Genomic DNA, 27,076 nt, shown 5'->3' with positions numbered 1-27,076 from the left:
AGGCAAGAGGAGTGACAAAGGTGGAGCACACGGGGCCCAGTCCAAGTCCCTTGATTCCAGTAAAATTGTCGACTTCAGTGCATTTGGGGATCAGGTGCAGCCAGCATTAGATATGGTTGCCCAGTGCAGTTAGCCAAAAAATGGGGGTCTTAAAGTTGTCCAGGTGAGAGAATTGATGACAGACTCAGGGGTTTCTTTGATGCAGTCCTGTTTATTTATAAAAAACATCCAAAGTCCTGTTTCCCTGCACACTGCTGAAACAAAACCAGAGAATGTCTTTGCTCACATTTCCAAGCCCCTGACTCAGCCAGCACTCCACCCAGAGGCTCACTCTCTCTTTCAGAGCCGCCTTTCCCATTCTTGTTCTGACTGTATATTCAGTTTTTTCTGTCCTCTGCTTTCTGGTATTTTCTCCTGCTTCCCTCAAGAGCACAGCTTCATCAATCAATGTCCTCGCCTCTGTGATGGTGGTGAGACTCCAGGAAGCCTGTCAGCCCACAGGATATAGTTTGTACTCAGCCTTGCCTGGCAGTCTGTGTCTGGTGGTGGCCTCTCTGTTGTTTCAGCTATTGCTAAAAAAAAAAGGGAAATTTTACTGCTCCCTCATTTAGCTTGAATGGAAGGGCAGCTGTTACACCCACAAGACTCAAAAGCATTTAAAACAACACATAACAATAGCATGGACAGAAACCAAAATGTATCAAATGTTCTGGAAACAAAGAAGGGTTTGGGTGGCTGGTCCTGCGTGTAGAATTGAGAGATTGCACACTGCCTGGCTTTGGTGAGTATGCGTGTCTGAAAAATGATATGCTGTGCACAGATTCAAAGAGCACAGTTTTCCATTATTTTGTCAGCGTCAACAAAAGTAATGCAGACCAGAATGAAGTGTAGAGCTGCTTTGAACATAGATCAGGCATGTGTGGCTCAGAGGTTAGACATTAGGCAGTCAGCATGTTTTTAATTAGTGAGATCATGTCTCAGGCCACTCAGGTGGGGTTAGTGAGAAAATGCACTCAACTGCTAAGAAAATGTGTAAGAAAAATCCCAATTTAGCAGCTCATTAAGTTTTCAATTAAGCCTGTGCAGGGTTCCAGCCACAGCACTGGAGGTCTGTCTTTCACAACACGCTGCATAGTGAAGGGAGAGAAATTCCCACACATTTGGAGCCCACAGCCCATGAGTGACAAGCATGAAATCCCAATGCCAGGAAAGTCCCTGGAGACCATTCTGGTGACACTGACAACTGATGAACATGTGAGAAAGGGAAAAAAATATTAGCTAGTATCCCACCATGGAAAAAAGGCCCAGGGTGAGCAGCTTTTCAAAGGAAAAGACTGCCTTTCACTTTATCCCTGTTTTAACACCGGTAATCTGAGGCATCAGACTAGCAAATTTGCCCTGTGGCCTCTCAAGAAACAACAGCTGACTAAATTAAATCTTGCCAGAGAATAGCTACAGCTCATCTCTCCGCACCTGGCTTGTTTTTGTGGAGTTAATTGCATTGGTGCAAATCGCTTTACACAAGCAAGCTCATTTATGTTAGGCTTGGCTATTGCAGCTACAGCTTCAGTGCAGGCAAATACTTCAGCTCCATCCTATGCATCCTAGCACTGCTCTTATTAACCCTTCAGTAAATCTACAAAGAGCAGTAATGGCTGTCAGTGCAGCTATACACACTCCTCCATTGGCGATATAAGTCTACATTATATTTTGCTTGCGCTCGTGGCAATCATCACTGCAGCGTATTACTGATGTTGTATGTTCAGCTACACACAGCTATTATCTGGTTAGGAAGTTTATCTTCCAAAATTTCCCGCCAGGTCTCCCAGCCATTGTACTACAGGGGCCAAGGGATGACCTCCCATCCAGTGCTCTGCCTACAGCAATGCTGTAGTTCAGGGTAACCCCCTGCCAGCAGCCACTGTGAAGACCTTCACTCAGCTTCCTCCCGAATGCTCTTTCAGGATGCATGACAAGAGAGTATAAGAGTGATCATAAACTCTTCATTCCAAGCAGATACTCCCAGGCACATGTCTTCTTCATGCTCAGGAGGACCACGTGTTTCTCTCCAATTGCTGGATCAATTACCAAAGCTGCTGTCTAGAACAGGGGTGGGCAAAATACGGCCCATGGGCCAGATTTGGTCCATCAGGCCATTTTATCTGGCTCACAGGGCACCTAAGAAGTTTAGAAAATTAATATTTATCTGCTCCTGGCTGCCTGTAAAATATGACAGGAGACAGGGGCTGTAGGACCCAGGGGAAGCCAGCAGGAGACAGGAGAAAGGCCAGCCCGGTCTTGCCCCCCACCCCCAACCCAGAAGCTTCTGCCTGCAGCTGCTTTCCCTGCACGCAGCTGCTTCACCACCACGTGGCCCCCAGCTGCATCGCTGGACCATGGAGCCGTGCCGGTACCCTGGGGCAGGAGCAGAAGGGGTTTGTCTGTGTGTGTGTGTCCGTGCGTGTCCATGCAGTGAGGGAAGGGGAGACAGAGACAGAGAGAGGAATGAGGGAAGAAGAGAGAGAGTGTGTAGTAAGCACACTGTGTGTGTGCGCACAGTGAGGGACGGAGAGGGAGTGTGCATGTGTGTGTGTTCATAGGGCAAGTCCCCCAAGGACCCCCATCATACACATGCACCCACCCCCTTCACACTGGCCATACATGCAGACCCCCACACCCACACCCCTTCACATACCCCAGCCACCCTCCCCCCCCACACAGCACCTCACAAACCCCCCACCCACACACCCCACATATCCACACAAACCCATGTGCTCCCTCACCCCACACACCTATCCACCCCTACATACCCCCACCCACACACACAGCTTCCCTCGCATACCCACACACTCACAGCCCCCCACAAGCCTATACCCACCCCCTCATACCCCCCACACCCCCACAGTATACAAGAGAAAGACTTCATTTTAAGCTATTGTGCAATCACCTCTATGTACACTACACAAACACATGTAAATCAGGACAAAAATATTTTTTAAGTCAAATTAATGTTGTAAATGTTTGATTTTTAGAATATAATTTGGTGTTTTTCTGGTTCTGAGATGGCAAAGATTGCGAGGTGCCCCCTTGCTGAAAGGAGTATTTCCAGGGGCAAAGGGAGGGGCTTCCAGTGGCAAAGGTTGGGGGTTAGGGGGTGGGACTTCCAGTCCCAAGATGGTGACCAGGGGGCAGGGTACCTGTCAAGGGGCAGGGCTACCCATGTGGCCCTCAACAGATCGCCAAAACTCAGTAAGTGGCCCTCCGCCCAAAATAATTGCCTGCCCCTGGTCTAGAATGTTTCCACATGCTGTCTGACACCTGGGGAGGAACTAGGAGGGAAGAAGTCTTAGCCATTCCCAGGGTACGTCTACCCTGCCATCATGAGAGGTGGTCGCAGTGCCTTTGTTGTGTCTGTGCCTCCCTTTGATCTAGCTAGCTGGGGCACCAATGGTAGCCCAGCTGAAGAGGCACAGGATCCAGTGAGGGCTGTGCAAGCATACTTGGCTCCTTGGGCTTATGCCTAGACTGTGAGCTTGCTGTGAAGTCTATGCTGCTACTTTACCTTCACTCCTCTTGGCACCTAAGCTTGCTAGGTTAAAGCTAGGGGGTGTGTGCCTATGCACTGCAGGCTGAAGTCACACTTACGACTTCAGTGTAGATGCATTCCTTAGCTAGATGCAACTAGGACCGGTGAAGAATAGAGAGGGGGCAGGGATGGAGCCATTTAATAAGAGGCAGGTGAGGAAGATGCAATGAGGATGTGATTATAAAAGCTATTTTTAGCTATTTCCATCCTTTGATTCCAGGCAACCCTGGTGGTGTTAACAAGGATGTTCCCAGCAGGATGGTCATTCTAGGTTCCCTTTCCTGGCCTCTTCCACTGCTGATGAAGAAGCTGTGTAGTGAGGGACAAAGCAACATTCACACACAAACTTTTTTTGCTATGCTCTCTCCTCTCTCCAGGGTGGACCCATGGGAGTGCTATCAGGACACCTGGCAGACTACATGCAGCGTGCTGGAACACCACCGTGATCTGATGAAGGTAAGTCCTATCTGTGGTCTGCAGAGGGGTAGGTGTGAACAGGGGAGGAGGTGATGCCAGAAAATGTTTAGGACTGTGCATATTTACTGCGTGGCTTTAGTGTCATGGGGATGTGTCCTGATAGCAGCTTGGATTCAAAGCAAGAGGCATTTTCATCAGTGTGGTTATGTATAGTCAGCAATAGCCCTTACAGACAACTGGTTTCATTCTGTATCAGGTTGAATCCATTACACCACTGCCATATATATTTAGTGGGCCAATCCTGAGCTGGGATAAAACAGCAGCATTCCATTGAAGCCCAAGGGCTTATACTGATTTACCTCAGCTGAGGTTCAGGCCTAGTATGAGTAGGTGACATATAATATTGCACATGTGCTTGAGCCCAGCTCTCTGATAAGAGAACTCAGTCTTCTAGAACTGGGTGCTCATGTCATCCTGTGACAGCAAAGTACAGAGCCCAGATTGCAGCAAATGATCCAGCCTGATCAATACACCCACACAGTACAAAACCGATCAATCGCCAGAGGGCAGGAGAAAATGAAACTCCAATGCTCCTGCTCCTCTAAAAAATAATTGCTCAAAGGATTCCAAACACTTATAGAAATTACCTGGCTACTAAAAATAGCAAACTAGGGAATGCTACCAGCACCTAAATAGCAGCAACCTTCAACTGGAGACACTTCTTAGTCCTGACCCAGATGAATCATTCATAGGACACTTGTAATAACTAGGCTGGAGTAAGTGTAATATGTTCAGGAACAGCAAATCCTGTATCTCTGCAGAGGATTGGAGAGGATTACACTTGAAGATAATGCCAACTCTACGTGAGAAGGACAAGCTCAGAGCTAACCAAATGTTGACATTACAAGTCTTATAACCAGTCCAGCAAAACAGACAATGTTTACAAAACAAGTGAAAGATGCACTGCTTACTTACCCAATAGCCCCACAAACCCAAACCTGCTACACTGACCCAAAAGAATGACTCATAGTATTAACATCTGAGAGCCTCTGCAATGCTAAGAAAGCATCAAAGAACAAAAGACCTAACCCAGGAAGAAAAGTCCCTCCACATGCCCAGCCAGAGCTGAGAAAGAAGACTACAAACCTTGAAGAAATGAGACTTCCTGCCACCTTTCCAGCAAATGGTTTCAGACAAGCATCCTACACTCCAAAGTTTGCAACAGGGGAAGGGTTGGTGAAGCCAAGGTGTCATCAAGACCTGGAATGAAGGGGACAAATGGGCAGGTGTGGATTGGGAGGAAGGACTCCCCAACAAAACCAACAGAGTGGTTTAAAAAAACAAGAAGTTTTGGCATGCTACTTGCCTCCTAAGTGCCAGGCAGAACTGATTTGAAGGCATCATTGCAGGGGGCAGGTTTGGAGGAAGACTCTGAGAGAGAAGGTGGCAGGTTTAGCAATTTTGATGAAAAGCAGGAAAGGAGAAAGTTTGGAGGAGCTTGAAGAAAAAGGGGGAAGTTGGGTGATTGGCTAATAGCCATGATGGATGGGGGCCAAATGAAGAAGAGTGTAAAGCAGGAGTGCCAAAGATACATCTTTTGGGCCAGATCCAGCCCATAGAGCTTTATCGTTTAGCCTTGGACTGGACCTGCACACCACATGTGGCATGTGCTGGGGCCCAAATCCATGCAGTGCTGGATCTGGCATACCTGTGGTACACCAGGCTGGATCCAGAGAGCTCACAATGTCCCACACTGGACCAACCCTGCATGCTGGATCCAGTAGGTGGGGCCAGTCTCTGGGGCTGATCTGGCTTGCAGACCAGCTCCATGCCACTCCTCCAGCCTGTGGATTGGCTCGATGCCACTCATCCAGCCTACTGGACCTGATGAGTTTGACACCTCTGCCCTAAAGCAAAAACAAGTTGGTCATAGGGGCCAGAAGATTCATAGATTGTAAGGCTGGAAGTGACCTCGGAAGATCATTGGGTCCAGCCCCCTGAACCAAGCAGGAAAGACAACTGGGGTCAGGTGACCTCAGCAAGGTGACCATCCAGTCTCTGCTTGAAGTTCTCCAGGGTAGGTGATTACACCACCTCTGGAGGGAGCTTATTACACAGTTCGGACACCCTGACTGTGAAGAAGTTTTTCCTAAGGTTGAGCCTAAATCGATCTTCCAGGAGTTTGTGGCCATTATTCCTGGTTTTCCCCTCAGGTGCCCTGGTGAACAGTTGCTTACCAAGCCCTTGATGTACTCCCCCAGTGCTGTGTAAACTGCTACCAGGTACCCTCTCAGCCTTCTTTTCTTCAGGCTGAAGAGTCCCAGATCTCTCAGCCTTTCCTCATATGGCTTGCCTTTTAAGACTCTGATCAAATGGGTGGCTCTTTGGACTCTCTCGAGTTTGTCCACATCCTCGTTAAAGCGTGTTGCCCAAAACTGGATGCAGTACTCCAGCTGTGGTCTCACCAGTGCTAAGTACAGCAGAAGAATCACCTCCTTGGCTTTGCTGGAGATTCATTGATTGATGCATGCCAGAGTATTATTTGCCCTACTGGCTACATATCGCACTGCCGGCTCATATTCATACTGTGGTCTGTTATTACGCCCACGTCCTTTTCATTTATGGTGCTAGTCAGTTTGGTGCCACCAAGCCTGTAGGTGTGTTGGGGGTTGCTCGTCCTGAGGTGGAGCACTTTACATTTCTCGACGTTGAACTTCATCAGGTTCTGATCTGCCCAACTTACCAGCCTGTCTAGGCCCACCTGTAAGTGTAGCCTATCTTCAAGTGTGACCATGCTGCCCTGTAACTTGGTGTCATCTGCGAACTTGGCCAGTGAGCTCTTCACCCCCACATTCAAATCATTAATAAAGATGTTGAAAAGTACTGGACTGAGCAACGACCCCTCCGGGACACCGCTGCCCACTTCTCACCAGGATGACACAGATCTGTTCACTACGACTCTCTGGGTCCTATCCTGCAGCCAGTTTTTCACCCACCTGACTGTATCGGAGTTAAGCCCACAGTCCTCCAAGAGGGGCACAAAGATTGAGCTGAGGTGGTAAGAAAGGAAGATTGCCTCAGTTGCTGCATTTCAGCTAGACCCAAGGAGGAGAAGCAAGCATTTATGCACTAAGGCCAGAGAGATGCAGACTACAGGAATGGAAGTGCAAGATGATGAGGGCCTGCATGAAAGTCCTGCCATCTTAGACAAGAACTGAAAGCCAAGCAGCAGGTATGTCTCACGTGATACTTTATGGTGCTACTCCCAGCCACCCCAGCCCTTCCTCTGCAAAGCTGACTAGAGGAAGGAATGCCAGAGTCCCACCAGCAGTGTTGTCACCTTGAGGGAACAAGGCAAGTATTTCTGAGTAACTTCAGATCCACCTTCTGCCCAGGTTAAATTTTATGACAGCTCCAGGTCCTTTGAAGGGAAGCAGGTGGAGTCAGTCCCTCAGGAGACCAGAAGAAAGGGCTTATAGGGGGAGTGTAGGATGGATCAGAACAGCAGCTGCACAGCAGTGGAAAGGTAGATTCCTCCCTCTCCCTAACTGCATTAGCATTCCTTTAAAGCTGTTAGCTCACAGGGCAGTAGCCACTACAAAACTCTGCAATTAATTAGGCCCCGTCTGCTTGCTTCTTGCCTCCAGTCAGAGGCGAGTGGAAGGAAGGAGGTGGAGGGGCTGATTCAGGAAGAAGTGGGATTTGATACAAGAGCTGAAAACTTTTGTATCGTTATACCATAATTCTCCCCTAGGATGTGGTGAATTATCAACTTTAGGGAGTCAGATCCTGACTAAGGTGTAGGGGCTGGAGCCTAGGAGAAAATTTGACAACCTGCAGCTCTGAAATATAATAGGGTGGGGGGGCTCTGTTTGGACAGGTGCAGCTACCACATCACAGAGACTTACTCTGTCACATCAAGAGCCAGCTCTCCTATACAGCTCAGGATTGCTTCCTGAAAGAGAAATTCAGGGCTCAGAAGATTGGCAGGTCACATGATAAGGGACTGGCTGCAATCAGGTACTGCAACATGGACTGAAATGCACTATCATCTAGCAGCTGTTCAGTGGCCCACGTGAAATGACATTGGAAAACTCAGCCAAGCTCTTGTGGTCAGGTGGCTGCTTTACAAAGCCCAGCACCAATTAGCACTAATTGGAAACCATTTTAGCCTACTCTGCAGAGACATAAAAATGGAACAGATCACAAAGACTTTCCTTCCCTGTCACCCCAGAGATGGGTGGCTTAGACAATCTGATGATAGACAAAACCATCCTCAACCAGCACTCACTGGAACCTGTTTTAACAAACTTAGCACAGTGGGCCACTGAATGACCCCCTGTGGCAGCCTCTGTGACACAGAAGGGGAACACACCGTTTGGCAGTGGGGGCTCAGCTCATAGCTTCTACCTCTGCCAGATCTATATTCTTTCATATCCAGGATTGTCTAGCTGGCACAAAATTCACATTAGAGGACATTTGAATGGGGCTTTTGTATGCTTAGAAGAACACTGGAGGGGAAAAAAAAATCTAGAGCTTCCAGAAAAAAAACAACCTGCAAGTAAAATTGTAACTTATAAAATCAGTCCTGAAAACTGTCTGAACATTTCCCAGTCTAGGCACAAAAACCTGCTCATCTACCTTTACTATGATTGACAATAATGGAAAAAACTGCTGATATTTGACTTGCCTGTCAACACATTACTCAGCTCTTGCGAGGGGGTGAGGAGAATGTTGCAAAGCTGATATAAAATCTGTGAGTGTGTGGACAGAAGTCATATATAGGTGTAACAGAATCTCCCTTCTTGCTTAGCATTGTCCTTCATCTTACGCCCAAAAATGCAAGACAGAAATGTTATGGATTTATCTTGAGAGTACAGGCTGCCAGCAACTGTGTGGGGCTAAAATAGAAAGGAAATTTGTGTTGGTGTTTTATTAAAACCAAGGTTTGGGGCTGTCTTCTCAAAGTGGTTATGTACAGATCAAGTTATTCCCACACCACATGCATCACAAGTAGGTGAGTGCTGTACTTATGGAGGCACTTAGTGGACACATTCTTTCTGGGGGCCTCAGACTGACTCAATTTGTGCATGATCATTGGGTAATTAGGTAATCAGAGTACTTTGTACATATGCAGATTCTTTTGCCTGGGGAAACCTAATGATTTCAACACGCAAAATACTGGATGAATGGACTTGTGGATGTAAATTTAGAGGACTTTTTTTAAAATGTGCCCCTTCTTCTAAAAGGTAGAATCAGTCACAGTTTTCATTGCAGTTGATTGTATTATGTAGCAATAGGATTGCAATTCAGACTGTTCATTTATAACACCTAGCATAGCTAATGCTGATGGGTGGGGAACACAGTCTTAAGCTTAGGTGTCCTGTGACAATTTCAGCTCTAGGGCAACTCCACCACTTCAGTGGAGTCAGTACAAGTCAAATTGGAAAGCCAGCAGGTTTGCAGCAGATTAATCTGGTCTCTTGTGTTTTCTTCCCACTCCTTCCTTCCTTTTTTTCCACTTTAATTTCTCAAAAGTAAAGCACATTCTGATATTGAAAAATAACATTGCTTTGTATTGCATTGCTATTGCACTGTTCAACAGACTGGAATGCACAATGGACAGATGCAGCTTTGTTGGCAGCCTCTTTCAGTACAACAGGGCTAGCTAACCAACTTGTGAGTGGCTAAGGGCTGCATGCTCCCTATGATGCATGCCAAATATACCACATGCCATGCCCCCCACTGCACCACACAGGCACTCCTACACTGTGGGGTCCCTTGACCCTTTGGGCTGCCCCATCCCACCCTCACGGACAGAGGCAGAAAGCAGCAGCTGGGTGAGGAAGGGCAAGCCCAGAAACCTTGGCAGCAACAGCAAAAGAGTGATGGAGGGAGAGGCTCTCAGACTAGGAGCTCAGGGCTGAGAGTCAACCCCTCATGGTCCATGGATCCCCACTTGGACAGCCCTGCTTTACAATACAGCTTTGTGGTCCTCTGGGTAACAATTAAGTGCTCTCTGGCTTCTTCGCCATTCATTAGGTCACATGGCCCTTTCTCTTTCCACTGGTTGAGAATGAGTCTTGAAATGAGACTGATGTGTCTTATGCTAAAAATGAAATTAATTCATGGGCTGTGGGGCCAGCTATGGAGTGAGACAGAGAGAGAGGGCTGTAGATCTGTGGGTGGTTTTCTAGCTATAAAGAAGCTGCATTATTGACTCCTGGCATTTTTTCTCCATCCTAGCGAGTGACTGGCTGTATCCTCTCCAATGTGAACACACCTTCCATGACACCAGTGATTGGACAGCCCCAGAATGAGTCTCCACAGCCCATCTATCAGAACAGCAACATTTCCAACAAGCCTACTGCAGGTAGGCCTCAGGAGAGACTTCTTGAAAGGGAGGACGAGGAAAGCCATTGCAATGTCCCCCTCAAAAACTAAAACCTGTTCCCCAGAGACTGGGGAGAAGAAGAGGTATAAGAGACTATATCCAAGAAACAAGAATGAAGGTTTGGAGTCAAGTTGTGCATAGTCCCAAAATGTATCATAAGGGTGAACTGAGATTCTAAATTAATGCAAATCACCAAATCTGGGGCTCAGGCTTGGATGCGAGAAGACCTGTCTTTGGCTGAATCCTTTAATGATCTTCAGGACCTTTTAAATCTTATTTCTGTCTTACTACAGTCTGTATTCTTGGTGGGGTTCTAGTGGGGATGAGTTTGTGCCATGTGAAGGTCATTTATCTTTACTACAATCTCTAAGAGCATCAGCCTCACTGGAAGCTAAAAAGGGACTTGGGTCCTTCACTCTTCACATCTGGTTGCTGAGCAGAGTTTGAATTAGAAAATTCCATTTCACTTCTTAGCCCTCAACTTAAATTTATCCTCTGCTGAGCCATAAAGGTTACCCACTTCAAATAAAAGATTTTCACACATCACTTCTTCCAGGCCTCCAAACTGTCAGACTCACTGACCATATTAACTTCCTGCTAATCAAATATGGAATTTTTCCTATCAATGGCACCATTTCAGATAGAAAACATGAGACAGTCATCACATGATGCCCCCTGATCACTGTTTGAGGGAGGAGGTCTCTGTAAAATGAACTGATGATTTCAATTCAGCTTTAAGTGAGCACAGGTCAACTAGCATTAATTAGCAAAGTGAACAAGGATCAAATGGGCCATGGAGACTGACCTGCCCTCTATAGCCACACATGGTCTCTTCAAATTAAGTTTAAAGGCTCATGGCAGGGCAGTGGGAGGAATCTGCACTGCCAATGGCTGTGCAGCAGCTGTTTTGGGAGTGAATAAAGGACCTTCAATTTCATTAGCTGTTACGGTGGCAATGATCCTGATGAAAAGGTATCTTATTTTCTGCAAGTCCACAGACACACACTAAGGACATGATTTTACATGCAGTGGGCCACCTGAGGTCATTACCCGCTTTCTGTATGCAACCTTGGAAATTCCAGGTGCCTTTCCAAGCACACTGTGCTCAGGTTACTTGTTTAAAAATCTGAATTGCATAAAATTAGAGTTTTAAGCAGAGTCTGAAATCAAGAAACAGAACAAGAGTTTTCAGAGTCTAAGGCTATGGTGGAGAAACCAGCACGAGTGGCACTTCCAGCAGGTTACTGGGCAGGAGCCTTTACATAAGTTTTTGGGCCATTTCAGAAACAAGATGGGGAAAAAGGCTCTTTCAAGTGGCCTTTTTAAATGAATATTTTAAATGAATTGAATAGAAATAAGGCTTTATGTGACTCTTGAGTCCATCAGGGCTGGTAGAAGGCATGTAGAAGCTGGAGATTAGCCAACTGATTTCAGAGCTCAGCCAGCAGAGAAGACCATTGACTTCTGTGGACAGAGTTCAGTGCCCTGTATAGAAACATCAGGCAGTCTTATGCAGTGAAAAAAATATGTTACGCCAAGATCTCAGACTCCATGCCAGCATCTTACCTGTTTCTTTCTCTCTCTCTTTAGCGAAGATCTTGGGGAAAGTGGGAGAAAGCCTGAGCAGGATTTGCTGTGTTCGCCCACCAATGGAGCACTTCACATTTGTGGGTATGCTGTCAAAATACAGATCCTTGCATTCATCTGTGAGCCTGCCCCAACAGCTCTGCTTTTCCACCCAGGGATAGACCTGCAGCTGACATCAATCAGGCAATAGTAATGACATCAGTGTTATTCTGATTTACAGCAGCTAAGGAGCTGGCCCCCAGCACTGTCTCAGACAGTGTCTTGCAAGTTGTCACAGAGATTATCCAGGGGGAAGCAGTACATACACACCCCCCACCTTCCTATTTTCCTGACCACTCCCCCTCTCCTTTTATATTTCACCTGGAGCTATCTGTGATGAGAAGCATTAGCTCAACCAGCAGCTTCTGCCCTGTTTCAGCTTGGCAACACAGGGTGAAAAGGTATAGCAACAACTATTGTCTTGGTCTTTCTTGAGTTTATCTAGATTCAGAGTCATTCTAAAGGGAGGAGAATCCATGTCCCACATACAAGTCCTTGGGCACACCATCTCCAAACATGACTAGAAAATCTAAAGAGTCTTTGGATGCACAGACATGAAAGCCAGACAGCTAGATACTCTGACCTCCCACACCATACAACTCACAAAACCTCACCCAGCAATTTCCCTGCTGGGTTCAGTAACAGGGATGACATCCACAGAAAGATGTCCAGCCTTATTTCAAAAACTGTGTTTAGGGAAAATCCATTACATTTCCTTAGTACTGACCTGCTCAGTCATACCATGCTCATATGGCAGTAAACAGGGCAGCCAAGGGTCAGCCAAGTGCAAACATGAGGATTGACTGTGCTAAGAAGAAAGCATAGGCTGTTTGACCAAACATCCTCTTAGCACTGGGGTGCTGTTGGCACGCAGTTAAGGAGCAGTCTCTCCTCTTGGGCAGTCCAAGCCACGAGGCTCATGGGATGTTTGTACTCAAGCTCTTCTCTTTTTCCAGATGAAAATGCCAACTTGGGGACAGTGATGAGATACGAGGAGATTGGTGAGTAAGCACTGGTCCCCCTCGGGAAACTGGGGCCCGTCAGAGTGCAGCTCTGTCCCCGCAACCTGGAGCAGCACATAGAGGGACCAGAGCACATGTGCATTCAGACATACTGTCCTGAGAACAAAGATAAAAGGTGCTTCTAACCACCCAGCTTAGGGTAGATGCCCAGTTAGGAGGCTGGATCACTTTCACTGGATGCTATTCATTACGATTTGGACTAACTCATGGATGGTGCTGAGATGCCTTGAGATGATTTTTGCATGATGAGGTTAAGACTGGGGACTGAGAGTCAGGACACCTGGGTTCTATTCCCAATTCTGCCAGCATTTCACTGGACCTTGGCCCCATCACTTAACTGCTCAGCAACTGGAATGAGAGGCATGATGTTACCTCCCCATTAGCCCAAGGGCATTGAAACCTTCCATGAAAGGTATCCCATATGGAACAATATGTTCTAAGTGATATGGGCCCACCTCTCCCCACTGCCATGAGGTAAGCACTGAACCAGTTCAGAAGACTGAGCACCAAGTCCATTTGGTGATGGGTCTTACAGTATTATCTAATGATGGGGGGCTGGGACAGCCCACCTGAGATAAAGCATTAAGGGGGAGGCACTAAACTTGGGGGTACCAAGCACTAACACAGGGACCATTGCAGCACTTACCTCCTCTAAACTGGCACCCAGGACTGGTGCCCCGCTTGCCCACTATCTATGCTACTGCTTTGTACCCTTGTAAACATCTTTGTTTTTGGCAAGCGGAGGGTATTGGAAGCCTGTAGGGAAGTTTGTTGCTGGTGTTTCTTAACCCAATTTTAGTGGTGAGTAATTTCTTCTTTAGTTACCTTAGCAATTACTCAAATCGTAAAAGCAAGATTTGTTTGTTAGTATCTTTCACTGAACCAACTTTACAGTTGGGAGAGATAGTAGACAAAGCTGTTGGCCACAAAGTACCCTTCCTTAGGTCTGGGAGAGAAGCAGATACAGCCTGAATTAAATACCAGACCATACAACTTCTTTTGCTTACGCCTTTTATATAAATGAAAATTGTCATTTAATAAAGGAAGAAGAGAGAAAACCTGTAGAACAAAGGAAAGTTATCAGAAGTAGCCACAAGCCATGTTCCCTAGACCGTCATGACTACAACATAGCACAGATCAGGCCAGAAATGATCCCTCTATCCTATTCAGGATGGAAGAGAGGGATAGGAATTGAAGGATGTTGTGACTCAAGCCCAGCCAGAGAGGGAAGGGTGGCAGTGACAGGGCAAGAAGCAGGGGGTGGCTTTGTAATGTATTAAATCAAGTGATTCCCTGGCTCACAACCTAAGCAGTATATTGCTGCTTCCCTCTGGTGGCCAAAAGTGGTGATTCAACTGTAATGTTGTCCAGAGATTTCTGTTTCAACACTGTGTCCCAACCCACAGACTCATAGATGACTAATGTTCTAAGGATTAGTAACTGGCATGGTTTCAAAGTCGAATACCACCAGTTGTGCAAATCAGTAAAGCCAGTCAAGGGACATTGATCCAAACAAGGGAACATAAAGGGGAGGCAGGAAAGCCTATATAGGTATGTCCATGAGCAAGCATCAGAGCCTCTTTGGAAGACTTTTGATTAGCTAAAGCCAATTGAGGAGTGCAAAGAAAGCAGCCAGACAGTCCTGTTAGGGACCTCAGTGGAATCCTTATCAGCCCAAAGTATCCCAAAGCCCTTGTCTAGACCTGTAACATCCAGGAGCCGCCTCTTTCTTCACAAGATACTCCACACAAACCCATACACCCTGAAACGTGAACTTCCCTGAGGTGGGACACAGCAGGGACTGAACAACACACAGCAAAGCCACAATAAAGTGAAGGAGAGAGGTGGAATGAGGTTGGACAGGGGGCAAGGCCAGGGCACTGCACTGCAGCTGGCACCGGTTGCATGGCAGAAGGTTCTATAGGATCAGTCACAGCCACAGTCAAACCCTGTTTTGTTTGTCTTGCAAAAAGACCATTCTCCCAGAAGCCCAAAGTAAGGACTTTTAGGTTCAGCCCTGTCTCGGAAGGAACAATCAGCCTGTGTCTCTGAACTTTGCCATTCTCTACGCCCTTTCTTTAGAGCTGCGGATCTTGCTGCTTTGTGGCAGTGACCTGCTCGAGTCCTTCTGTATCCCAGGCCTCTGGAATGAGTCTGACGTGAGTAGCAGTCTACGGATGTGCACAGTTATATGCTCTTTCCCTCCTCCCCTTCCCTACTCATTCTTGCCTCTTTGCTTTCATCCATGGTGACCTTACATGTAGCATAATATTCCCAGGAAGTGACCCAGTCAACTCTCTTGGGAGACCTGGAGCTGTCTGCCTCCGTCTGCTGTTCCATCCCACCCCCCTCCATGACACTAGCCGCTCTGTGTGAGCGAGCAAGTAAGGGATTTGCCTGACTCTCAAACTCCACTCATTTTTTTATTTCATCTTAGATCCAAATACTCTTTCCCAAGCACATCTGCTTTTCTCTCCACCCCACTACAGACTTAAAGAACCCATGGAATCCAGCTGCTAAAGGGTAAACTTGAAGGTGTATTTCCTAAAGACATTTGTAATAACTGTATCCCAAACTCATTGTTAATAGGCACATAGTATTGAATGCACACAGGCCCTAAATAGGGCATTGGGGCCAGGGGAGGGAAAGAGGAGTTTACGAGGTTCAAAATGGAGAGAAACGTTTTAATGACAAGGCAAAACAGCATCCATTTAATATTAGCCTTCCATTACAGTGTTAGGAATCCAGACAGCCATCTCATGCTAAGGCATGAGAACCAGGAAGCAAAACCAACCAGTCATACTCCACGGCCCATGCATTTTAATGTCTTTTAATTTATTTTTAAATGTTGGTTGATTCATTTATCTTTAGCCTGCATACAGCATTTCCCACCCCAATCATTCCAGAAGGCACAGTCTGCCCCCACCCCACAACCCCTTAAATCTTGAGCTATTAAAAGAAGAATGAGACATGGGTTTTTTCATGCCTTCATCTTTTAAGGGAACACTTGAGCTACATATTCAAGCTTTGCTCTGCAACCAGCTGGCCTTGAAGCCGATGCCTTAAAATAAAAATGTTGAGGTTCTCTCAGTCACCTGACTCGTAGAGCTGGGGCTTTAAGTAGAAACACCAAATACAATAAGACTCGCAGTATAAGTCATGAGGTAGCAGCACTAATATTTGGAGGAAAAGATCACTTTATAGGTGTTTGTAATGCACACGTTACCTCAGGCTCTAGTCTTACCAAGAAGCAACGGTGAGACATAGACGTCATAAGTAAGTGTGATATTAGTGACCCCACTTGCCATGTAGGGTTTTTCTCAATATGAGACACAAGCAAAAACATATTTTACTTGAAGTCACCAAGTTTCAATGGATTTATTGGAGGCTGATTTCTAGCTATCAACATTAAAAATAGCATTACCATTCAGATGTTAGCAGTGGAAGTCTAGTGGTTCAAGGACATATTCCAGCACAGCATTTAAGTCTGTGAATAACCAGAGTCAGGCTTTGGATGCATCTGGTATTCAGGGGAAAACAGTCATTACAAAAATCGGCAAAAGCAGATACAAACAAGCAAACAATGTTTTTTTAAAGAATATATTAGGAAGCTGGACTGAGGTAGGATTAGGAGGTACTTTGCCCAGCTTTGTCCATGTATCCAACTGATCACAGCCAGTGAACTACCTAAATCAGGCACAACATAAAAGCAACATGTCCATCTTGCAAGGACATAAGAAGTTCTGATGCTTGAATGTCAAAGCAGATCAAGCGGACCATAATTGACATTCCCACAAGCCATTACATTTAGTATCCTCTGACCTGAGTGGAACTCAAAGGTGTGAAATTCTCTCCTACTTTTAAAAGCAGTAGACATTTGTTTTTTTAAGGACACGAGAAGAAACTACTAGCACAGTCCAGTCTACAATGTAAATAGGCAACAACAATCAGACATGCCAGGGGGAGGTTCAGGTAACAGAAGTGATGTTCTTTTCTTGCCACTGGGTGAGTCACAGTGCTACTGAAGTGGATGATTGTTAGTAGGCTTCATAGAAAAGAAGAGCTTCAAGTAGGTGTGAGGAAGAGCCTCCACATGCCTGGCTAAGGAAGTCATTCCACCTGTCAGGAATGGTGTAGCAGAACTGAGACTGGTGTGATGGGATTCATTGGCAGCAGGGTACAGCAAGAAACAAGATCAGTACCATTTCCCTGAAAGGACTGAACTTGGACTTGATGCAGGGGCAACAAGAAGTCTGAGCAGGAACTTGGACAGGATAACAGAGTAGCCAACAAGGAGGAGGTGGATCTTGGTAGCCACATCTTGGATGGAAGTTAGAGAAGAAAAGTGAGAGATAAAGAACAGAGAGGAGAGGAAAAACTGGACAGGCATAGGACAAACCCACCAGTACTGCCAGACAATGGCCTGTGGCCTCATCTTTGATTCAGTACCAGATGATCTCAAAGTCAGATTCCCCTGCCATTGCTCACTAAATTCTCAGGCAGGCAAGCACTTATCAGAGATAGTGAAATCAGAAGGAATTGAGATTCATAACTACTTTCAGAGGTAAAGAAGCAGCAGCCGTTCCCCTCTGTTGCCTCTATGGCAACTAGAGCAAAGACTTGGGGAGAGGTATTACTTTGGGAATTGCCCATTGTAGAATGGGACATGTAGTGGAAACCAATTCACAGAGTGACATAACTAGCATTTGGCATTTAGGGTGCTGCATTAGGGTCCCTGGTTCTGTATTTTACTACTCTGATCAGCACTTGTACACCTAAAATTCATTACAGTAAAAGCTCTGTTATCCAGCATCTGCTGGGAATGGGGGATGCTGGATAACAAAACATGCCGGTCAATTAAGCGGCCCTGGCTGCCGCTTCGCATGCTGCATCTGGGGCATCCTTCTGCCCCTCCTGGGCCCAGCGGGACAGGGAGGCAGGCCCCACACCACCCTGTGCAGCCTGTTATGCCCCTGGGCTGTGGGCCTCGGCAGCACAGGCTGCTTTGCCCCAGGCTGTGGGGGCGTGGAGGAACTGGAAGTGCCACAGTGGGCACTTCCAGTTTCACTTTATTTTATAAGCCGGCATGCCAGTTAGTAGAGCATATCGGCTTGTAAGATGCCGGATAGCACAGCTTTTACTGTATTTTGGCTGTACTGAGGGCTCAGGGACAGGATCAGATGCCCTAATTTAGACCCCGGGGCTTCAAAGTTGAAATCATACTCAAAAATATAATGACTGGGCTCAGGAAGAAAAAAGGCTGCCCAGTAGGTCTGTGCAAAGCAGCTAGTATTTGCTTTGGATTTGTATTCAGCCGATTCAGGGGACAGTGATTTGATTCTGTGATTTGAATCAGTGTCCCGAATTGATCTGGCCAAATCACACAGGCTCATCCCCTGCCTGCTCTCCCAGCCCCGCCTGTCCCAGCTCCCAGCACTTTGGGGGAAAAAAGCCCCCATTCACTGGGTGCTGCCGTGTCAGGGGGTGATCCCCGCTGCATCCCACTGCCCCCTGCTGCATGGGGGGCTCTGCCACAAGCCCCCTGCCCCCCGCCCCCCGCTGTCCCAGCCCCCCATGGCTGCCCCACCCACCCCAGCTCCCTGCCCTTTAAGAAAAAAACAAAAACATGAAAACCTCAGACTCACCAGTTCCTGCCCAACGGGAGCGATCCCTGCTGCCCCAGACCACATGGGGGGGCTCTCCATGAGCCCCCAAAACCCTGAGGCTGCTGCAGGAGCCAGTGAACTGGGGGGGGGTTCTTAAAGGACCGGAGCTGGGGCAGGCGGGGCAGCCATGGAGGGGCTGGGGGAGCAGACAGGGGCCGCTGGGGCGGCCAGGCAGGGGATGGAGCCTGACAGGGCCCCCCCCCCCCCCCCGGCGGCCTCTGCTTACCAGCTCCAAGTCCGGCTGCAGTGAGTGGGGAACTGCCTGAATCATTGAGGCTCCCTGAATCTTTTCCAAATCGATTCAGACCTTTTTATTGGTTCCCTGATTCAATTCGGATTTAGAGGTTCAGCCACCAAATGGGGCCAGATCTCCTCCAAATCGAATCAGCACCCCAAGCTTCACACAGCCCTACTGCCCAGCTCCCTGTCTCTCCATTTACAACACAAAACACTTAGTAACAGATGACAATAACACAGCCAGTCCACTATGAACATTTCTTTGCTTTGTGTAAACAGCACCTGCTTGGAGGAACAATGCTTTCATAGAAGAGAGCTAATATTTAACAGCAGATGACAGTTTATTGATTAGTTTTTTTTTCTGATATGCTCAGGAGTGCTAACATTGCAAGGAATTGTTAGACATGGTAAATGCTTCAAAGAGCTGGGTGAGTCACTTCTACCTCCCACTGAGAAGGAACAGCCCTGGTCATCAAAGTGGTGCCAAGCCTCCACACCCAGGTCTGAATGGCCACTTAGCACCAGTTTTCAGAAATGCCTCCTATCACCACCAGCTTGCTAGAAAACATTCTCCCTTCCTTTCCAATAAGAATCACAGCATTTCACTCATCCAGATTGACTTTATTATACCAGTAACTGAACATGAGGATGATGCATGAGCCCCAGGGCATTTATACACATGGTCTGGGAGTGGGGGGAGGGGAGGGCTTCAATTACAGCAGCTCCAAGAGCTTGAAGCGCCTGAAGCATCATGAATTACTTGAAGCATCGTGTGCATCAGCATTCCTGTGCTGAAAAATGGCAGTGGGGGGCACTTTAACTAAAGCTTATTGAATGAGCTTTAGTTAAAGCACCCATGCCGCCATTTTTCAGCATGGGGACGCTGATACACGTGATGCTGGAGTCTGCTAGAGCGTGGTCATTACCACATTCCAGCAGTAATCGAGTCTGCTCTGACATGCTGGAATTACAGCCTCTCGGCATATGTATAAATGCCCACAGTGGGTACAGACCATGGATACCTGAATGCTGTATGGGTCAGGCTGCTCTGAGCCCATCAAGCCTGGACTCAGCTCTCTCTGCTGATTTAAAATGAGCTCCCAATGCTAGTTTAAGGCCTACTTCTCAAAGCTGTCAAAGGATCTAGCCCCCCAGCTACATCAACGACCAAATTTCAATCTACAGTCCCCGTGACAATGCTGCTCCTCTGGGGCAATGTAAATCACAAAGCCCAGGAGGAAACCTGAGAGATGGATACAAATAAGGAAGAATTTCTTTACTTAAGGAAGAATTTCTTTACTGTCCGAGCCCCCAAGGTCTGGAACAGCCTGCCACCGGAGGTGGTTCAAGCGCCTACATTGAACACCTTCAAGAGCAAACTGGATGCTCATCTTGCTGGGATCCTATGAACCCAGCTGACTTCCTGCCCTTTGGGCAGGGGGCTGGACTTGATGATCTTCCGAGGTCCCTTCCAGCCCTAATGTCTATGAAATCTATGAAATAATTCTCCTTCCAGAGCCTTCAGCTATGAAACAATCTGCCAGAGGTATCAGTTGAATCCAGAGTTGCAGAGTATTTAGGAAATCTTACAAGGCCTTCCTCTTTGATCAAGTCTTTCCACCATGATGCTCCTGGTTCAGACACCTCTTTTAGTCTTAAAACCATTCTGACCTAAATACTTCCTCCTCAAAATAAGACACTACCCCAAGCAGAAGTCTGATCCTGTACAGGGAGACGTGCCAAAGTTGCAATGTTGTTGTCCATCAGGGATTTTATTAAATTGATTTTGTGGAAGATGTTCAAATGCTAAAGCTAAGGGCAGCAGTGTAGAGCCCAGAGATAGTGTTTCAAGTATTAATGTATCTGTCTCAGTGGAAATAATGGGATTTATGGTTGAGCTTTGATTCAAGTGATGATATGAAATAAAGCATCAGCATCTGTAATAGGTTGGACTGCTACACTATCATCTGCTACGCTGCTTTAGAGGGGTTATTAGAACAGAACCCAGCAAAGGAAACAGAATGGTGTTGACACATGTCACTGCGGGAAAATAAGTCCCAGGATGAGAAGACAAAAGGAGCAATGATAAATCCTGTATTAAGCTGGCAGGAATGGTTTATATCATCAGGTCCCAAGCAGAGTCAGGAAACAAGCTTGAAACCCAACAGTAAACTCAGTAGATCGATAAGAGGCAAAGCTTAGTTTTTCTTTTTCAAAAAGCAAGTCCCTGCTTGTTGAAGGAAACGCATGGCCTAATAATCAACTCTTCTACTCTGAAGGGGTTCAGATGAAAGATTCATCTGCCAGTGAGCTGGAGGTACAGACTAGCTTACAGCTGCACTGCAAGGTCAGTGCTCTGGGATCCAGTCAGCAGACTACAGTAGTTGGAACAGAATCAAACCTCGAGCTGAACCACTTTTCATGAAACCAAAACCTGGCCACCAAGGAACTGACATTCCCCAGCATGGTAACAGTGCCAGATTCAGTGCATCAGGGAGGTTCATCTTGCCCTCTTCCACTGTCTTATGGGTGCTAACTGCTAGCATTCACTGACATCAGGCTATCTGGGAAAAAGCTTTTCTATTCTAGATCTCAACTTGAGTGAAAGTCCTGGTAGCTCTCTGCATGAAGCTCACAGGAAAGCAATGCACTGAAAGCTTCTGTGAGAAACATAATCAGAACAGTTATGAAGTTGCCAGTTAGGTTCTTTAAGGACAGTCATGTTTTTATTGAAGCTTTCATGGGATTGTGCAGGAAGTGGAAAAGCTGACACCCGGATCCATTGAAAATGCCACAAAACACTGCAGTGCATCTGTTGAGTCAGGCACCTGGCAGCAGAGAGAGGGAAGGAGGTTATCTCCTGGCGAGTATGGCCTGGGTTAGGGAGGGACAAGGATCTGATGTGTCCCCTTTTGCATTGCTCCCAGATGGAGGTGATAGTTGGGGAGTTTGGAATCGTGGTGTTGCCACGGGATGGTGTGGACCCCGAGCGGATCATGAACCACTCCTCAATACTCCGCAAGTACAAAGTAAGTCACGTCATACAACACAGGCACTGCCTGCAGCTTCAGTAGTGAGGGGGAAGCAGATGATCCTTCCCGACTAGCCTTGGGCACTTGCTGGACCACGATGTTCTGTGAGAAGGCCGGGAGCCCAAGCTTCTCTGAGCTGTGGTGGCCATGGGATAGTCTTGCTGTGATGCTGCCACTCAGGCAGTCCTGGGGGCAGCAGCACTGCACCCATCCACTCCCAACCTGTGCGGTCAAGGCAACATTCACCCCTGGGCACAGGGCCAGCATTAGGTCTGATGGGTCTTGTGCCAGCTCTGTGCATTAACTCACCATTTAGAATGGGGAGTCCGTATGACCACCCTAGGAACTAGCCCATCAAGATGCTACCCAGGCCAGCCCTGGCTTCTAGCATACTCGTGACCAGAGCCCCAATGATCCAGATGCATGAGCCAGAAAGAACAGAACCTGCCATCAGTAACATCCATGTGTTTTCTCTGCAGAACAACATCCTGGTGGTGAAGGATGACGTGAACCACCCAATGTCAATTGTCAGCTCGACCAAAAGCAGGTACGTGACTCCAAGGGTCTCTTGCAGCAGGGGAGATGTACTCACCTGGCCCAGTATTCCCACAGGGCACACACCTGCTTCACCCACTGCAGCCAAGAATTTCCCACCATCCAAACAATTATCACAAATCCTCTCTACCCATCTAGGGACTTATGATTCCACCTCCACAGTGTCCAGGCACCCCCTAGTCACTCGGGCATTGGTCTTTCCCCATAGAGGAGGGAAATGTTATTACCCACAGTTTTACAGGCCTGAAACTGATGTCACTGAGGAGATCTGGCGGAGTAGGGAGTTGAACCCTAATCTTCTGAATCAGACGCATTAACCATCAACCTTCCCTTCCTTCCCCCTTCTGTCTTCTACCATGCACTTGCATTAATTAAATGCCTGTTAAGATTAGTGGTTCCCACCTAAAACATCAGGCCATGTAAGAAAGCAACCCCAATAACAGGACTGCTAGCCATATGGCTGTAAAGCTCCCTTCCCCTTCCTACAACATGCTGAATGATACCCTAGCCTCGTGCTACACCAGGGCAGCATGAGCAGGACAAAAGCCCAGCTTTGTCAAGCTTTGACTTCCTCTGTTCTCTCCCCCACAGACTGGCCCTGCAGCATGGGGACGGACACGTCGTGGATTATCTGAGTCAGCCTGTCATCGACTATATCCTCAAGAGCCAGCTGTACATCAATGCCTCTGGGTAGAGCCCGAGGCTCCACAGTGAAGCAACCCCATCGCTCCACTTCCCTACAGCTCTCCATCACACTTCTCTCTTTCTCTGTGTCTGTCTGTCTCTCTCACGGCCTCCTGCGTGTGTCTGCCTGTCTCACTCACCGACTCCAACGCTCCATAGTGCAGGAATCTCCAGGGAACTGTGGCACACCCCAGCTGCACAGCTCAGCAATCTTCTTTGGAGAACCTTTCCCCTTTGTACACAGGGGGTAGAGCAAATAGAGATATAATCAACTCAGTATGCTTTCAGGAGGCGGCTCTAGTGCCCACCTTCCCAGCATGCCCTAGGGAAGTGGCTCTGCTGTCTGCCTACTGAGCATGCTCTGGGAGTAGGGGCTTGTTCTTTTGCATTTTCTGGCACTTCAGCTAAATAAAACTTGGTGGATCTTTTTAATAGTTTTAGCGTGAGCCCCTTTGGCCTCTCTCAGTACAATGCACTATTTCAGAACACCACGTGCTTGGCCCAACCTGCTTGGCTCAAAGCCCAGACTTAGCATGGGCAGGGAGTCCTCAGGCCAGGGATGGACCCAATTACCTTTGAAGCTGAAAAAAAAAATCTAAATTGCAATTGTGTTTCTGGAGCTAGGGTTCCCAAAGGGGAGCAGCAAACCTCAGCCTGGCAATAAGCATTCCTGCTGTATGCAACTACTCATTAGGAGTGGCCATTATCCTTCAATGATTCTCCACTACAAACAAACCTTTCCAGCTTCAGAACATCCCTGCTGTGGGCTGGGCTAGGTTTGCACCATGTTTTGAGTCCCAGGTGGAGGGCTGCTAGGGACAGAACCTGCAAAAGAACCTGTTGCAACAGACACAGCACTGTGGAAAGCCAATAGCAGCCACAAACTGTGGGCCCTATTTCTCTCCCCACCTCAAAGATGATCATGAGTTTATAGCGTTCTGTAATATTAGTCTTTGTATTTGGGGGGCTCACAGGATGAGGTACTTTGTAACCCTAGAAGTACAGTTTGACACTTGCCAACAGGCTGCTGTACTTATTTCTGCTTACCAGGCAACACCTGCTGCTGTGCACCAAGTGGGGGGACACATTTGTCACTGGGGGTTACAGTGTCATTTCAGCAGTGGCTGAATGAAGTCAGCAAGGGTGAGGATTCAGTCGTAGCTAATTAATCCTGAGCTGAGCACGGCTCTCAGGAGAATCCCAGGCCTTCAGGGCGCTCATTTGATTGATAGGCACAAACTACTCCTCAGGAACCGACTTCCTTGCTTGTCTCTCCCTTCCTGCCTCCGGGAGATAGCGTAGTCTCTATTCCTGCTTGCATCCTCCCCTTTCCTATCCACCCTCCCTCCCCCCCGCCATCTTCCTCTCTTCTAGGCCACAGGCTTTGAGCTGCCCCTGGGGAGCCTGTTCAACATGTGACATTCACTGGCTGCTTGAGTTGCTTGCCTCTCCAGTCTGCCTCCTTCAGGAGGACCTCCAGCTGGGTTTTCCTGTCTGGGACTGTGTTGAGTGCAGCACTTCTAGTTGAAGGCCAGCAAGGGAATGAGTGCAAGAGGAATGTGGGTTGGAAAGCACAGGGGGAGTTGACATGAGAACAGGCCTCATGCACCAGAAAGGCCAGCTTTAGACTTGTGGGGACTCAGCTCCTGTCTCCATGACAGTACACCATCCAGAACTAGTGCAGTATTCAAGAGGAAGGGAAAGCCCAGCATTAGATTTCATCTTTCTGCCCTTCATTTTTTTCCAGTGTAGCCATCAGTCTTTTTTTTGGGGGGGAGGGTTAGCTGTTTGTCTTTAACTCTCGGGCATCTGCCAATGCCCTACTGTTATGTTGGTGTTGACAAAGCCTGTCCTAGCCCCAGTCTGTAACTAAACACTTCATCCCATTCCAGGCCAGGGGCTCTGAACCATAGGAGGCTGCTGGAGCCCCAGCCAGAGACGCTGCTGCTCATGTCCAGCTGAGGGCTGCAAGTCTCCCATGCGAGGGGGAGGGGGAGCTAAAAGGGTTGCACTGAAGCACAAGCTTCAGGGGAAGCTCCAAAGAGACACTGCACTGGATTTGGTGACCCACTGAATAAGGCACCTTGTTGCTGTGGACTTGTAACAGCCAATTGCAAAGGGAGAAGCCAGAGGCCAAGAAGGCCCCTTGTAATAGCAGACGCAACTGGTGGCAACCCTGATGACAGTGACGGAGCAGGCATCAGAGGTAGGTATGGTGATGCCTGTGTCACAGAGGGAAAGTCTTGAGGCCTAGAAGTTAAGATGACTGATCTTCTGACCAAGGTCCAGAGTAAGTCAACGTCAGAGATGGACTTAGAACCCAGAAATCCCTCGACCTCTGCTTGGTGCCCACCGTGGTCCACTGGATAAGGCGGTGGGATGTCAGTGACGCTACCAGCAATCTTCCCCCTGCCAGGATCACCCCCGTCTGAAGCAGCCAGCTCAGAAATTGTTACTGCTGCAATGAAGTTGCCTGTGACCAGGAAGGGGGAAGGGTGTGTGGAGGATGAACTGGCGTTTCCAGGCCAAACCCCTGGTCTGGTTTCTGTGTCTCCTGCTTACCACATCTCAGAAACTAGAAGGGGCGATGGGAGTGGGTGAGAGACGCCACACATGGGGTCACCTCCTCTTCAGGGACTTCTCAATCTGGAGTTCATGCTGCTAGCTCTGCCCTAGTGCTGCCCCCAAGAGCATGGGAAGGACCTGGAGACCCCCTGCTCTGACACAGAGCAGGTGTATATAAGGGGCACAGTCATTTTGTGGGGAGGGAGCAGCAATTTCTTTGTCTGATGCCTGATGTACATAGCCAGTAGCTAAACTCCTCTAGACAAATAGCTCTTCCTGTTCTGTGGGTGTCAAGCTTTTCATGAGCTCTCTCTGTTTCACATGCGAGTTATTTCAGAGAATAGCAATGGCTCCTTGCCGGAACCCACCATACTTCTCAACTCCAAGCTGGGCACAGCTGGAGGAGAAATAGCAATCACTGAATAGAACAAGCCACCAACACACACAGAGGGACTGAACCCAGAGAGGAGTGCATCAGCCCTGAAGTGGGAGGAAGGAATGGATTGTAACTAGTAAGTAGTAAGGCAGGAATACCAGGTGTTGGAAAACCCTCCCTCAGGCAAACGAAGCGTGCAAGATGTGAAGTATGGGAAAGCAGGCCGGCTTTCGAACTCATCCCGTGTAGGATGGCATGCCTTAGGAACATAGCATTGTGGTATGGATGATGAATATACTATGTCTTACTAGTCTTATCTACACGTCCATGTATCTGCTCAGTAAATCCCATGTTATGGGGGAGGGGGGTGGGGGATTTGTAGTGGGCTCTCGGGACTGGTTTGGAAATGATCTCGGGTTGGCAGGAGGAAGCGTACCTCCATCTACAACCCTCGTGCTGCTAGTCAGCAAGGAACGGGGCTTTCAGTGAAGGGGGTGGGGGCAGGGGCTGGGAGAGGCTCTTGGTTTGGGTCACTGAACCTGAGATTTTAACAATACAATTTGCTTAACTGAAATGAATAAAAAAAAGTTTTAAAAGAAAAAAAAAAAAAAACGAGATGGATCGAAGTTGCCATGTCACCAGTTTCACTTTCGTGGAAGATTTTGGAGCCAAATTTTTGTTGCTAAAAATGGTCATTGACAAAAAAAATCTTTATCAGCAAAATGTTTAAATTATGTAATAAAAAAAAACCGATGCAAGTGGGCCTCAGTGTTTCACTGCTGAACGTGCAGCCAGGGAAGCTTCCAGGCTCCTTGCTGGGACACCCACGCAGCCACTGCTTACGATGACAGAGGGAAGACTTTTCACAAATTTTATAAGCTGCACTTGCCAGCTCTTTAGGTCACCTGGTGCCAGC

At 47.6% G+C, this 27,076-nt stretch overlaps 1 protein-coding gene and 1 long non-coding RNA gene across 2 annotated transcripts in view; one reads left to right on the top strand and one right to left on the bottom strand.

Moving 5' to 3' along the window:
* The window catches only part of NMNAT2 (nicotinamide nucleotide adenylyltransferase 2), a 99,484-nt gene extending 72,712 nt beyond the window's left edge, over positions 1-26,772 (top strand). The window contains exons 4-11 of the mRNA XM_006274476.3: positions 3,964-4,042; positions 10,250-10,376; positions 11,988-12,068; positions 12,980-13,024; positions 15,128-15,204; positions 21,876-21,977; positions 22,460-22,527; positions 23,127-26,772. Coding sequence (XP_006274538.1) covers positions 3,964-4,042; positions 10,250-10,376; positions 11,988-12,068; positions 12,980-13,024; positions 15,128-15,204; positions 21,876-21,977; positions 22,460-22,527; positions 23,127-23,229 — 682 coding nt within the window. The 3' untranslated portion in view covers positions 23,230-26,772. The remainder of the gene's footprint in view (positions 1-3,963; positions 4,043-10,249; positions 10,377-11,987; positions 12,069-12,979; positions 13,025-15,127; positions 15,205-21,875; positions 21,978-22,459; positions 22,528-23,126) is intronic.
* Positions 192-23,449, bottom strand: LOC109286330 (uncharacterized). The gene is made up of 2 exons (XR_009462449.1): positions 23,360-23,449; positions 192-572 (listed from the first exon to the last, which is right to left on the bottom strand). It is a non-coding gene; the product is annotated as an uncharacterized LOC109286330 (long non-coding RNA).
* Positions 26,773-27,076: the final 304 nt, after the last annotated feature.

Source organism: Alligator mississippiensis, chromosome 5 (genome assembly GCF_030867095.1).
Source record: "Alligator mississippiensis isolate rAllMis1 chromosome 5, rAllMis1, whole genome shotgun sequence".
Classification (NCBI taxonomy): Eukaryota; Metazoa; Chordata; order Crocodylia; family Alligatoridae; genus Alligator; species Alligator mississippiensis.
This window is presented reverse-complemented; position numbering and strand designations above follow the sequence as displayed.